Genomic DNA, 14,600 nt, shown 5'->3' with positions numbered 1-14,600 from the left:
CAGTCCCAACCCTCGGACTCAGCACCGCCTTCTTGACCTGCAATCTTCTTCCCGACCTCTTCACCCCCACCCCCTCTCCGGCCTATCACCCTCACCTTAACCTCCTTCCACCTATTGCATTCCCAACGCCCCTCCCCCAAGTCCCTCCTCCCTACCTTTTATCTTAGCCTGCTTGGCACACCTTCCTCATTCCTGAAGAAGGGCTTATGCCCGAAACGTCGATTCTCCTGTTCCTTGGATGCTGCCTGACCTGCTGCGCTTTTCCAGCAACACATCTTTCAGCTCTGATCTCCAGCATCTGCAGTCCCCACTTTCTCCTAGTTGATCTTTTCATGTACCATTGCCTCTGGTGAAACCAAAAATCCATCCTTGACCTTGTTCTATTACACATCTACATTTTACCCTTCTACTTGATTTTGATTTGACTATTGTCACATACAGTGAAAAGTATTGTTTTTCATGCTGTCCAAGCAAATCATATCTTGCATAAGTACGTCAGGGTAATAGAACAGAATGAAGAGGAAAGTGTTAGAGAAAAGAACATTGTTAATAATTCTACCAGACTTAATTTTAGGAATATAATAGATGCAAGAAGATAATCGCTGGGGACTAAATAAAGAGTCGCAATGCTTTGGTGCCATCTTGCATAATATAACAAAACATAACATCATACGAACATTATAACATTATACAAAAACTATCGCTTTTCACATGTATTTTGACGACTCATCTTCACATCTCTCATTCCCCCTCCACTCTCACTAACTTGTCAGACTGCTTACTCATATCCAATACTGGATGAGTAGAAGTTTCTGCCGAGTAAATATTGGGAGACTGAAGCCATTACCTTTATTTTCAGATTAAAAATTTATTCCGACCACCAGCCCCAAGGTCTCTGTGGCAAAAAATTTGAGACTGAAACTGCTAACCCTGTTGGATGTCTGGAGATCCCTTCACTTAACACTTCATTCAAATGACAGCAGGAAAGGGGAAGTCTGTTTCATTGAGGTTGCTCGATTTTTGTTATCAGGTTTCTTTGAGTTTGTTGGTGTGCTGGCTGCGCATAAATCAATCATGCACTGTAATCTCCATCATTGTTTTTGTGGGCTATCCTGGGTTAGAATTTCATAGTTGGAATGGTGGGCCCCTTCCATTGACATGAGCTCGATAAGTCCCAGTAAGGTAGCTCACAACTGCTGTAAGGGATCTGGCTCCAATAGAGAAATGTCCTGTTGTGTTTCTAATGCAGGACAGGTATCCCATCTCTGAGTTAGGCGAAAGTGGGTGCTGCGGATGCTGGAGATTAGAGTCAAGATTAGAGTAGTGCTGGAAAAGCACAGCAGGTCAGGCAGCATTTGAGGAGCAGGAACATCGATGTTTCGGGCAAAAGCCCTTCATCTCTGAGTTGTCAGCCAGTCAGAGGCTGTTGACTCTACAGGGCTTGCAACTTCATTAGGAAAGGTGCTTACAGGAGACTTGAGAATGAAACTTGTTTCTGGAGCTTCTGAGTTCAAGTTGAATAGGAAGGGATAGCTGGAGCTAGTCAGAGGTCCCAGTAAAGGGAGTGGAGGGAGCTCGTTGTAAAGGGTGGGATGGGTTTCTCCTTATGGCCCCATCAGTTGGATCATCTGATAATTTCAAGATTCCTGAGAAAGAGGGACCCCACTCCACACTGCAGCCTGCTGACGAGATTTTGTGTGGCACCCACCTGACTGATGTACAACCAATGGCATCAATAAGGCCACCAAGTGGCCTCCTTACTGGAGAAAGTCGGAAAGGTACCAAGATCTCCATTTCCAGGCTACCCCACCTCCCAGCCAACTCCTGGGGCAGCATTAATTTCACCCTCGGTTTCTATAATATATTGGGGTGATGGTGGTGGATACACTTCCTTAACCCAACTAACTCAGATATAGGAACTTTTGTCAGTTGTGAGAGTAGGCCACAAGGTATGGTGGGCATTTGGTGTTTACTCTGTTCCTTTTCACAATTGGATAATTAAGATAATTTTAGTCATAGTTGCACTTAATTGGCTGTTAACCACACTGTGTAGTTAAGATTCAGGATTATTCTGGGAATAAGTACAAACTATTTTTTTGCCACAGTTTCTTTCTCATTGCAAACTTCGAATTCTTCTGCCACTTATTTTGCTATTTTTAAAGGTAATGCTGGAGGATGGCCGAAGCAAAGGTTTTGGCTTTGTCTGTTTTTCCTCTCCTGAAGAAGCCACAAAAGCTGTAACGGAAATGAATGGACGTATTGTTGGTTCCAAGCCATTATATGTAGCTCTTGCCCAAAGGAAAGAGGAACGCAAGGCACATTTAACTAATCAGTATATGCAAAGAATTGCAGGGATGCGGGCCATGCCAGCTAATACAATCATCAACCAATTTCAGCCAGCTGCAGGAGGCTACTTTATGCCAGCTGTACCTCAGGTGAGTTCTCATTAGAATTTTTGTCCCCTTTGCACTCCAGAGCAGAAACTGATAGGACAGTACAGTTTGGGAAATCTGGTGGAAATTAGTTCTGCCAGATTCTTGTTGATTTTGGGTCTTGCTATATTCTGGTCAGGTCTAGGTATCTGAAGCTCCCACTCAAGGCAGCTGGGAGCCTCAGGACTCTGTGCAAAAGGGACAAGGGAGAGAAAGTTGCATACTTTACCTACCCATATTCATGCTGTTTACTGAGTCCCCACCATGGCCAGTGAAACCTGGTAAAGAGAACACTGTGGATGGGCATATGAATTTTAAAGGTAAGTGACTTTGCTTATAAATGTTTTTCTGTTTGTTTACTAACAGCTGGAATGTGGGTTTTCATCAGCCTTGTGCCAGTTGCTTGTACTGTGGTCCTACCATAATAAGCTGCCTAGAGAGGAAGTGATTTTTGTTAAGAGACCATACCAGACAATTTAAAATAAGTTAGGCTTGAACTAAATACAGATATTTATAGTTTTGACAGGTTCTTGGGTTGGTGGCATCATTTCCTGTGCTGATGTAATTTCCTGTTCGTTTTTTCAGGGAGTGGTAAATAGGATCCAAGTCAATATGTTTGTTGAGAGAGTTCCGGTTGGAATGCCATGCTTCTAGGAATTCTTGTGCGTGTCTGTGTTTGGCTTGTTCCAGGATACAAGTGTTGTCCCAAAGTGGCTTCCTTCCTCATCATGTAAGGATATTAGTGAGAGTGGGTCATGTCTTTTTGTGGCTAGTTGGTGTTCATGTATCCTGGAGGCTAGTTTTCTGCCTATTTATCCAATGTAGTGTTTGTTACAGTTCTTGCAAGGTATTTTGTAAATGACATTAGTTTTGCTTGTTGTCTGTTTAGGGTCTTTCAAGTTCATTAGCTACTGTTTTAGTGTGTTGACAGGTTTGTGGGCCAGCATGATGCCAAGAGGTCTGAGTAGTCTAGCAGTCATTTCCAAGATGTCTTTGATGTAGGCGAGAGTGGTTAGGGTTTCATTCACTAAAGAGAAAGAAAACAACAACAAACTGTCATTCCTCGATGTCGCAGTAGAGTGAACAGACAATGGGGATCTTCAAACTAACGTCTACAGGAAAACATCACATATGCACCAAGTACTGAACTTTAGAAGCAATCATCCCAACATCCACAAACGAAGCTTCATTAGACATTATTTCACTGAGCCACTACACTCTGCAGCACAGAGGAACTACGAAAAGCAAAGAAAAATCACCTATACAGTGTATTCAAAAAGAACGGGTACCCAATGAACACAGTCCGCTGATTTCTCAGCAACAAACCCAAACAAGCAGACAAAGCACATCCAGAAACCCTAGCCACTCTCCCCCTATATTAAAGACATCTTGGAAATGACTGCCTGACTACTCAGATATCTTTGCATCATGGTAGCCCACAAACCCACCAACACACTAAAATAGCAGCTAATGAACTTGAAAGACCCTATATAGACAACAAGCAAAACTAATGTCATTTACAAAATACCTTGCAAGAACTGTAACAAACACTACATTGGCCAAACAGGCAGCAAACTAGCCACCAGGATACATGGACACCAACTAGCCACAAAAAGACATGACCCACTCTCACTAGTATCTTTACATACAGATGAGGAAGGACACCATTTTAACTGGGACAACACTTGCATCCTAGGACAAGCCAAACACAGACACACATGAGAATTCCTAGAAGCATGGCATTTCAACTGGAACTGTATCAACAAACACATTGACTTGGATCCCATTTACCACCCCCTGAGAAAGAATATCACCAACCCAAGGAAATGTAAACACACAAATAGAAAGCGGGCCACATCAGCAGTGCTTCATCCGGAGGCTCCCTGATGATGTTACCTAGTATGGTGATAAAACATCTAAAAACGAATCTTCCAGCTCAGTGAGCAAACCTACATCCAGAACCTCAACTGAGCTACAAATCTTCTCAAAACTGTCTAAGATAGGAAAAGTTTTGAAGACATTTCAGATTTACAGTTTATATAGCTTTGGCTGTATATAGTTCTGTGTAATGGAGCACCTGATTCCTGTAACCAGTTCTGATTGTCATTGCAGACTCTGGAGGAGCTATTGTGCCAAAGCAATGCTGAGTAAATCCAGATGGGTCTCCTCTAAATTGAGGCCTGTCTCTACAACTTAGCAACAGATATCAAGTTACATTTATACAATAATTTCAGGGTGTTTTTGGTCCTCTTGGAGAATGTGACTCATTTGAGGTATGGCCACATTAGTGCAGAAGACCTAAAGACTTTGCAAGCCTTGTAACACCATGCCTGCAACTAATCATTCTGCCACGAGGAAACCCACAATGTAGGCTGTTCACCATGGTTTATGTGGTCTGAATCTCACCAGAAATTGACAGAAATGCTATTTTTAGCAAGTTTCATAGATGGTTTCTCTCAGAGCTTCCATCATGCTACCTTTTAAACTTATTACTTATGTATCACATCCCTGTCGCCTCCATCATATCTTCCCACTTGCTGCGGGTGGAAGTACTGGCCACTGCTGGGACGTCCCAGGATTCCTGCACTGCTATGCATCTGGTCACACTGGCAGTTCGCAGCTGTCCTGTATAATTCCTGTCAGTTACCCCAGATATGTTTCATAGAGAGAAATTGACACTCTGTTTTGCCATTGGGGACCTGGAGATCTTCCTGGACAAGGGTGTGTGTGGTTGCTGCCAATGGTTTGTGCTTTGAGATGTTACTGACTGATGGAGCACCAGGTGAGTACACAGGGCAAGGTTACTATTCTCTCTCTCATATTGGGAATTGTTGCTGTCTATTTCTGTATGGTTGGTGGGAGAATGGAAAATTGCAAATCAGTGAGATGAGATGTCATAACATGAGCAAAGTTGCCACCGAAGTTGATAGGGTTGTTAGGAAGCCGTATGGTGTGTTGGCTTTTATTATCAGGGAGACTGAGTTTAAGAGCCGCAAGGTTATGCTGCAGCTCTGTAGAGCGCTAGTTAGACCACACTTGGAATATTGTGTTCAGTTCTGGTTGCCTCATTATAGGAAAAATGTGGAAGTTTTAGAGAGGGTGCAGAAGAGATTTACCAGGATGCTGTCTGGACTGGAGGGCATGTTTTATGAAGAAAGGTTGATGGAGTTAGGGCTTTTCTCATTGGAGCAAAGAAGGATGAGAGGTGACTTGATGGAGGTGTACAAGATGAATGAGAGGCATAGATAGAGTGGATAGCCAGTGACTTTTTTCCATGGCAGAAATGTCTGTCGAGGGGGCATAATTTTAAGGTAATTGGAGGAAGGTTTAAGGAAGATGTTAGAGGTAGGTTCTTTACACAAAGAGTGGTGGGTGTGTGGAATGCACTGACCCTCGATAGTAGAGTCTGTTACATTAGGGACATTTAAACAATTCTTGGATAGGCATATGGAAGATAGTACATGGGGGGATATGTAGGTTAGTCTGATCTTAGAGTAGGATAAAAGGCTGGGACAACATAGAGGCCAAAGAGCCTGTACTGTGCTGTACTATTGAGGATGATTATGAAAGTAGGCCTCTTGACACTCACTAACAAGAGTCTTATATTTCCATTCAACTCTTGCCTGGATAATAGGACATTTTGCTCTTGATATTGGGAATCACCTTACTGCTAATTTCAAGGATGATTCTCCCATTTTTTTCCACTAATACCCACATTGTTCGGTAGCTGGGAAGATTTCACCCTGTAAGTCCTTTTGTTTTAATTAACAGTAACAGAAAGTATGTACATTTAACATGCTTTTGAATATTTTGTGATTTCATGTAGAAAGAATTTAGATTTATTTAATATCCTATCAAATAATCCAGAAACACTTCACACCCAATGTTTTTTGATCCAAGTAAAGTAATTATTTATGTGCCTATAACTCTCCTGGGTATGTAAGTTTAGCATAGGATAGTGTTTCACTATTCCTTAAATGAACACTACCAGCCAAAGTCTGACACCTAAGCCACATAAAGAGTAATTAGAAGTCATGGTCAAGAGGGGTGGGACAGTGGTTCCAGGGTTGGCACTGCTCCCTCACAGTGCTAGTGATCCAGGTTCAAAGCCAGCCGCAGACGACTCTGTGGAGTTTGCATATTCTCCCCATGTCTGTGTGGATTTCTGCTGCATGTTCTTGTTTCCTCCCATAGTCCAAAGGTGTAAGGTGGATTGGCCATGGTAAATGCAGGGTTATAGGGGTGGGATGGAATGCTATTTGGAGGGTCAGTGTGGACTCAATGCTTCCTCGCTCTAGAAATTTTATGGGTCTGTGAACACCTTATGGACGAGATGACGAGCTTTTATTTCTCCCTCTGAAGGAATGAATAGACTATTGACTTTTGTCTTTATGTATAGAAACTCAAACATTTACATGGCAAAATATGAAGAGATACAAATACAAGAAAGCTGATGCTACACATTTGTATCAAACCAATCTAAATTAAGTTTTTGTGAAATAAGTAAACAATTCCCTAAAGCATTCATTCCTTTACTCACATTGTTTTCTTAATTATCTCAATCATTTTGAATATGACACAGCTGCTACAATGCCTCTGGCTGTTGTAACTGTAAAGACCATATGTATTTTATTTCCTGTATGTTTGATTGTGGACTGGAAATAGGACTGTTTTAAAAAAACAAGGATTGTGGAAGGAACTACTGCACTTTCTAAAGCAAGTTATCATTGTTTAGATAAGTTCTACACTGCTGCTTGTACGGCCATTGGGAGAAGGTTAGTTGCTGTTGAATTAGCACCAGGGAATGTGTACAAAGTGAGATTTGGCAAGCCACAAGTAGCTGATTGGTCGATAGAAATGTGGTCAGTTGTCGATGGCAAGACGACAGCTTTGACAATGACAATGTGATTAACAGGCCTGAAGGGCTCTTGACATAAGGACCTCTGAAGGGTCACTGCACCCAAAAAGTTAATTTTGATTTTGCTCCACACGTTGTGTTAGACCTGCTGAGGTTTTCCAGTGATTTCTGTTTTTGTCTCAGATTTGTAGCATCCATAGTTTTTTTGATTTTTTGACTGTGTTTGGCTCCTAGGCAGCTGAATGGTTTGTGGGTGTTAACAATATGGCCAGAAGCATTTGAACCTCCAAAAGAGGAGGTAGTCTCTCTGTGTAGTAAAGCCTGTTTCCTTTCCCTTACCAGTTGCTGTAAGCTGTAACTTTTAACTAGGAACTGGGAAACTTTAAAACATGTGATTCAGGATGTGCAAGGATGTGAAAAAATCTGGACAAAAGAAATCAATGAACAGCTGATCTTAAAAGAAGGATCATCTCTGCAACACCTGTGCACAAATGATTGAATCTCCTTTTCAGTTCTTCCTTCCACACACAGCAATATATTTTCTGTGTAGGGTGGAGTTTATTGGGGGTAGGGGGGAGGTAGGGTAGTTAAACTGGTTTAACTAGTAGTTATATGTCAAAAGTTCATAAATAGATTTTAGCTATAGGTAAACGATTATTATGATTTAAGTTATAATCTTTATACAGAAACCTGGTTGTTTGATCTATCACCTGAGTCTAAACAAGCACAAAAATAGGGGAACTTGCATAGCAGGCTTGATTTCCGGTGAGGCAAGACACAACCCATATATGGTTGAGCCCCACAAATCATTGAGCTATATAGTATAACCATAGAACTAGTTAGTGCATATAGCTTGTATTGTGGTTTCATAACTAAACTACAATTTAACCTTGTTTGTGGAGGAGTATTTTGCCTACTGGTATAATTTCTATGTTCTGCTTTGGGTATTGTCTCAGTCAGATTAGCACTAGAACTGAACATGCACTGAGTAAATTAATGCATAACTAGTAGGAGAAAAGTTTTGTAATCAAGTTAGCAAAACAAAATAGAATGATGCCCTGCTAAAGGGCTTTAGCAGCTGCTGAAAGTGACACAGTAATGAAAGTACAATAAAATGAATTTACAATTTTGCACAACTTTAGGATTTAATTCCTATTAAAACTAATTATGAAGAAAATGATATGGGGATTTCAAGCTACAGAATAAATGTGTTGCTGAAAGGATAAAACAGGTTCTGGTTTCATTCCAGGCCCAAGGTAGAGCTACATATTATGCACCAAATCAGATGGCTCAGATGAGACCCAGTCCACGTTGGCAACAGCAACAAACCAGACCCCAAGGTATGCATTTATCATGTTTACTCGTTTGAAATGACTGAGGCATGTTGTGTATGAAAGAAAATATTGGATATTACAAATCTATAAAATTCAAGGAAATATAGGGAAAGCTTCCTAACAAAAAGATTTTCCTTTTTTCTTAGACACTTGCTTTCTTTAAAAAAAAGCACTTCGTCACTACTTCTAAGTTGTAAGAAAAATCTTTTTGGTGTTTCTAATATAAAAGTTGGGATTTCCTCAATAGTTACTAATGGTATTTGATATGGCAGTAATGTTATGGCTCAGGAAAGCCCCAAGAAATATTCCTCTGTTGAACTGAGTTGATCTTTGCCTTCATTCTGTAGTGAGATTTCTATTTCAGGTAGTTTAGTTTGGGGGGACAAAGGGAGGTGGGTATTTCCTGGCTGACTCCCAGTAGCTAGGAGCAAGTGAGGACTGCAGATGCTGGAGAGTCAGAGGCGAAAAGAGTGTCGCTGAGTAAACAGAGCAGGTCAGGCAGCAGGAGAGTCAATGTTTCGGGCGTAAGCCCTTTATCAGGAATCCAAAACATCGACTCTTCTGCTCCTCGGTTGCTGCCTGGCCTGCTGTGCTTTTCCAGTGCCACATGTTTCGACTCTGACTCCCAGTAGCTGTCCAGCATGCATTCTTATTGGAGAATAATGTGAACTGGTAGCCGAGGACTGGTGTGTTAATTGGCAATAGCTTGTGTTAAAACATGCCAGCTTGCCTGGTGGTCTTGGACGTGAGCATTTATGTTATTTACACTTAAATCTCTTCTGGGGATGATCAAATCTGGATTAGGTGGAAAGAGATGGTAAATTCAGTTTAGTCACAAGTAATTCAAATGCTGATCCAGTTACTAGTAAGGAGTATACAAATACATGTTATGTGTTCTTGACTACTGTTTATTGCAATTGTGTATCTAGTTTGACTTGTAGAGTTTTTAAAAACACAATTAGTGATATTCAGTAAAATGTTTACATTACCGACTAAATAATTTTGTTGTTGAATGACAGTTTGGTCTTTGGAAGACAACAGGTTGTGATGTTTGGAATATTAATACTGCTCCAATATGTAACTGAAAGTACTTTTCAAAGTTGAAGATTCTTAATTTGCGTAGTTCATACTTCATTTTATCATTATAGTGGAAAATTCTTATAGAATCGTAGAGTCATAGAGATGTACAGCATGGAAACAGATCCTTTGGTCCAACCCGTCCATGCCAACCAGATATCCCAACCAAATCTAGTCCCACTTGCCAGCACCTGGCCCATATCCCTCCAAACCCTTCCTCTTCATATACCCATCCAGATGCCTTTTAAATGTTGCAATTCTACCAACCTCCACCACTTCCTCTGGCAGCTCTTTCCATACACGTACCACCCTTTCCATGAAAAAGTTGCCCCTTAAGTCTCTTTTATATCTTTCCCCTCTTAGCCTAAACCTATGCCCTCTAGTTCTGGACTCCCCCCACCCCAGGGAAAAAAAAACTTGGTCTGTTTATCCTATCCATGCCCCTCATGATTTTATAAACCTCTATAAGATTACCCCTCAGCCTCCGACGCTCCAGGGAAAACAGCCCCAGACTGTTCAGCCTCTCCCTATAGCTCAAATGCTCCAATCCTGGCAACATCCTTGTAAATCTTTTCTGAACCCTTTCAAGTTTCACAACATCTTTCCGATAGGCAGGAGACCAGAATTGCACGCACTATTGCAACAGTGGCCTCACCAATGTCCTGTACAGCTGCAACATGATCTCCCAACTCCTGTACTCAATACTCTGACTGATAAAGGAAAGCATACCAAATGCCGCCTTCACTATCCTATCCTGCGACTCCACTTTCAAGGAGTTATGAATCTGCACTTCAAGGTCTCTTTGTTCAGCAACACTCCCTAGGGCCTTACCATTAAGTGTATAAGTCCTGCTAAGATTTGCTTTCCCAAAATGCAACACCTCGCATTTATCTGAATTAAACTCCATCTGCCACTTCTCAGCCCATTGGCCCATCTGATCAAGATCCTGTTGTAATCTGAGGTAACCTTCGCTGTCCACTACACCTCCAATATTGGTGTAATTTGCAAACTTACTAACTATACCTAATATGTACATAAGAACAGTCTATAATATTGTATGTTTATGTAGATTTTTGATTTGAAATTTTGAATTTGTGACTTGTGTACGAGTATAATGGATTATTGACAGCACGCTCAAGTCACAAATATAAATGTAACCTCGTACTCTTTCTCAGGTTTTAAGCAATATCCCCTGTAATTTTCCTTTGATGTATGTAGCCTGTTGTTTTTTGTATCCTTTACGACCACTATATGGTTGCTCATGTTCGCATTTTAAAAGTAGCACTGGTTGTGCACGACCTGTTTGTTGCAGTGCTCACATTAGGGTAGTATAGTGTAAGAAAGCAATCTTATAAAAAGTCATTCTTAAAAATACAACATTTTAAGTAGATGCAAATTTTACAGGACAGATCTGAATTCAATTACAAGTTGCAGTAATGCAGCAACAAAAACTGTGCATGCTGGAAATTGGGGGGAAAACAGGAAATTGGAAATTCTCAACAGAATCTGTGGAATGAGGCATATAGGTCATCCACGTGAAACATTAACTTTCATTTGGGAAATTTTGTGCTTAGTTTCAGAAGCAAAAAACATATTTTTAAAAAGTAATTATTTGATTGGTTTCAGAATCTGTTCTTTTCTTCAACAGGGTTCCAAGCCATGCCAAATGCCCTTCGTCAGGGAGGTCCTCGGCCTTCTCTGCGGCACCTAACGCCAACAGGAAATACTCAGGGTCCTCGAGGTATTCCTGGTGCACAGAGAATGGGTGAGAGTTTGCTGAATGAAGCATTTTGTCGTATTAATACATCTTCAAATAACCCGAAAAAAGATTATACTGGCAGTTGAGGAATGCATTCATGAAAATGGTTGAATAGTAGGTGAAGAGCCTCTCATATCTATTACATTCAGAAGATAATTTATTTTAAATAACATTAAATTTTACTTGCATTCCTTCCTAATAAACTAGAATCACGTTTTTGGAAATTTCGGAATAAGTCTCAAAGCAAATGTAGTGTCTGTTCTTTTAAATTTATATCTAATTAAAGAATTGTAAAGTTCCTCCCCTTTATATTAACTGATTTATCATTGTCAAAGAGTGTGGTGCTGGAAAAGTACAGCTGGTCAGGCAACATCTAAGGAACATAAGCTCTTCATCCAGGCCTCAGATGCTGCCTGACCGGCTGTGCTTTTCCAGCACCACACCCTTTTAATCTGATCTCCAGCATCTTCAGTGCACACTTTCCCCCCTGATTTATCAGTGTGTGTTGATGTTCCTGTTTAACAAGTTATGATTCTGATAGGGCTGGTTTCTTGTATATGAATTTTTAAACCAACTACAGGAAGTCCTAGTGTTATTTCCTCTGATACCCTCTTTGGAGGAAGTGAACCATCCTAACAGCAAAAAACATGTTATTCTTGGTTGTGGAAAGATTGCCGATTTCAGTCTTTGTTCTTTCTCCTGCTGGCTGTCCAGTGAATTATATCAAAAGTGCAAATATTTGACATTAAGGGCATAATTTTGGATCTTGGGTCAGAATCCTTATATCAGGGCCAAGTGGAGGTGTCATGCAGTGTGTGTCATGTACAAGATATACTGGAGTAAGTTTCTTTCTTAAACCTGCGGCTTCTACTGCTTAGAAGGGTACGAGTAGTAGACATATGGGAACAACATGACCGCAAGGGTCTTCTGCAATCCACATAACATCTTGACTTGGAACGATATTGTAATTCTTACATTGTCACTGTAGTCCATACCAGTTCAAGAAGACTGCTCACCGTCTTCTCAAGGTCAGTTGTGAGTGGGCAATAAATATTGATCTTGCCAGTGATGCCCACATCCTATCAAACAAGAAATAATTTTAACATCCTGCAGTTAAGTGAGAGTGGACTGTCCTCATCTTGAAGTTCTGTCTTTGTAATCTTTAAAAATTTTAGATTATATATTGTTGCTGCCTCAGCATATGTGTCAGCATTTTATAGGAGTGCCCCTCCACAGGAAGAGTTTCAAAGTCTCTGGTGTGCTGGCTCCAAGTGACTGGCTTCATCCCTAATGTCTCAGGAATGTGGCATACTGAGTGGAAAATTCCACTGGTCCTCTTTAATTGGCTTAAGTGGACATTTACCTATCTCATGTGGTTACCTGTCACATTGGGGGCAGTTAGATCTTGCAGCACCGATGTTCCCTCCCTCCAGGACACAGGCTTGAAATTGAGATGATGTTGGCTGGTGGTGCAAATTTCAGCCTTGAATGGGGATGAAATTCCAGCCCTGATTGTCAGTATGGGATCTGGGAGACGATGCCCCAGTGGTATTATTGCTGGACTATTAATCTAGAGACCCAGGAAATGTTCTGAGGACCTGGCTTCGAATCCCACCATGGCTGATGGTAGAATTTGAATTCAATAAAAATCTGGAATTAAGAATCTAATGATGACCATGAATTCATTGTCGATTGTTGGAAAAACCCATCTGGTTCACTAATATCCTTTAGGGAAGGAACCTGCCATCCTTACCTGGTCTGGCCTACATGTGATTCCAGACCCACAGCAATGTGGTTGACTCTCAACTATCTTCTTGGCAATTAGAGAAAGGTAATAAATACTGGTCTAGTCAGTGATGCCTATATCCTGTGAATGAAGTATTAGACTTGGTACTGATGTCCCTCTAGAAGGAAACAACAACTTGCAGGCGCTTATGGTCTACCAAATGCTGTCTGATCAGTACATTTAAAGCTAAGTCACTGCTATAATGCAGGCATGTGTGGCAGCCCACTTACACTTCGTGAAGTCCCACAAACAGAATGGAGATAAATGACCAGGTAGTATTGTCCAATGATGTTGGTTGAGGATACATGTTTCAATGAATTCAGACACAATTCTGGCACAAGTTCTTCAAACAAATTAATTGGATCGTTTATATCCACCACAAGATCTCAGTTTAAAATCTCACCTAAAACCAGGCACTTCTGACAGTGTGAGTGCTCCTTTGGCAATGTTAGCCTATATTAATGTGTTGAAGATTTTGGAGTGAAGCTATGGACTCTTGATATTCTGACTCGGGTGATGTCAACTTTGCAGCTGAAAGTACTACAGTTATTGTTAACAAATTACCACTTAATGAGGTACAATATCTAGTTGAAATGGGCACATTCAGAGCAAAATGGGGGAAAATTTCAGGGTTTCTTTATATGGAATTGAGCTATAGAAAACATTAACATTCTAAATTTGAGCTCAGGGCTCTCTTGAGTTACTTAATCTCTGCCTTGACAGTAGTATCTAAATATGAAAAATCAGTCAAGGACTCCATGCTTTATATTTTTCCAGGGTTCTTCCAAGGTAATAGGAGATGGCTTTTCATAAGCCTGGCAATAGTCATCTGATTTCAATCATTTTACTGGTGTATTGATTACCTATTATGGAAACAACATTCCTTGAATTGAGATGATTTGTTCAATTTAATGATAAATAATGATCTTTTTGTTCAACTTCTTGTTATGAAAATCTCAATTATGCCTTGGTATTTTAGGATTATCAACGACTCAGAATCTGGCTCATCGTCCTGGAATTGCTGGCCCGACACCAAGGGGTGTTCCACCTTATAAGTACGCTCCCACTGTTCGCAACCCACAGCAATCAGTAGTACAACCTCAAATGGCCGTACAACAGGTACTGTAAGTTTATGAAATTTCCATTCAGTTATTGATGGAATATTACCTGAATTGAGTACATGATAAACTGAACTAGTATAATTTTTTTGCATTTGGTCACTAATAAGGTGCTAACCTGGTGAAGCTACAAAACTTGCAAGCCAAACAATATGATTAGATTAGATTAGATTAGATTACTTATAGTGTGGAAACAGGCCCTTCGGCCCAACAAGTCCACATCGACCCTCCGAAGA

General features: G+C 40.7%; 1 protein-coding gene and 1 non-coding gene across 4 annotated transcripts in view; both read left to right on the top strand.

Annotated features, from left to right (window-relative positions):
* pabpc4 (poly(A) binding protein, cytoplasmic 4 (inducible form)) overlaps positions 1–14,600 on the top strand; it is a 44,868-nt gene that overhangs the window by 22,902 nt on the left and 7,366 nt on the right. For all 3 annotated transcript variants that reach the window (XM_043717442.2, XM_043717443.2, XM_087976776.1), the window contains 4 exons: positions 2,163–2,435; positions 8,540–8,630; positions 11,350–11,466; positions 14,226–14,365. In XM_043717442.2, coding sequence (XP_043573377.1) covers positions 2,163–2,435; positions 8,540–8,630; positions 11,350–11,466; positions 14,226–14,365 — 621 coding nt within the window. The remainder of the gene's footprint in view (positions 1–2,162; positions 2,436–8,539; positions 8,631–11,349; positions 11,467–14,225; positions 14,366–14,600) is intronic.
* Positions 4,506–4,637, top strand: LOC122563798 (small nucleolar RNA SNORA55). The gene has a single exon (XR_006315736.1). It is a non-coding gene; the product is annotated as a small nucleolar RNA SNORA55 (small nucleolar RNA).

Source organism: Chiloscyllium plagiosum, unplaced genomic scaffold, assembly GCF_037043375.1.
Source record: "Chiloscyllium plagiosum isolate Xiang-an unplaced genomic scaffold, Cpla_swu_hap1 HiC_scaffold_30, whole genome shotgun sequence".
Lineage (NCBI taxonomy): Eukaryota > Metazoa > Chordata > Chondrichthyes > Orectolobiformes > Hemiscylliidae > Chiloscyllium > Chiloscyllium plagiosum.
The sequence above is the reverse complement of the archived record's forward strand: the minus strand, read 5'-3'. Positions and strand labels throughout refer to the sequence as shown.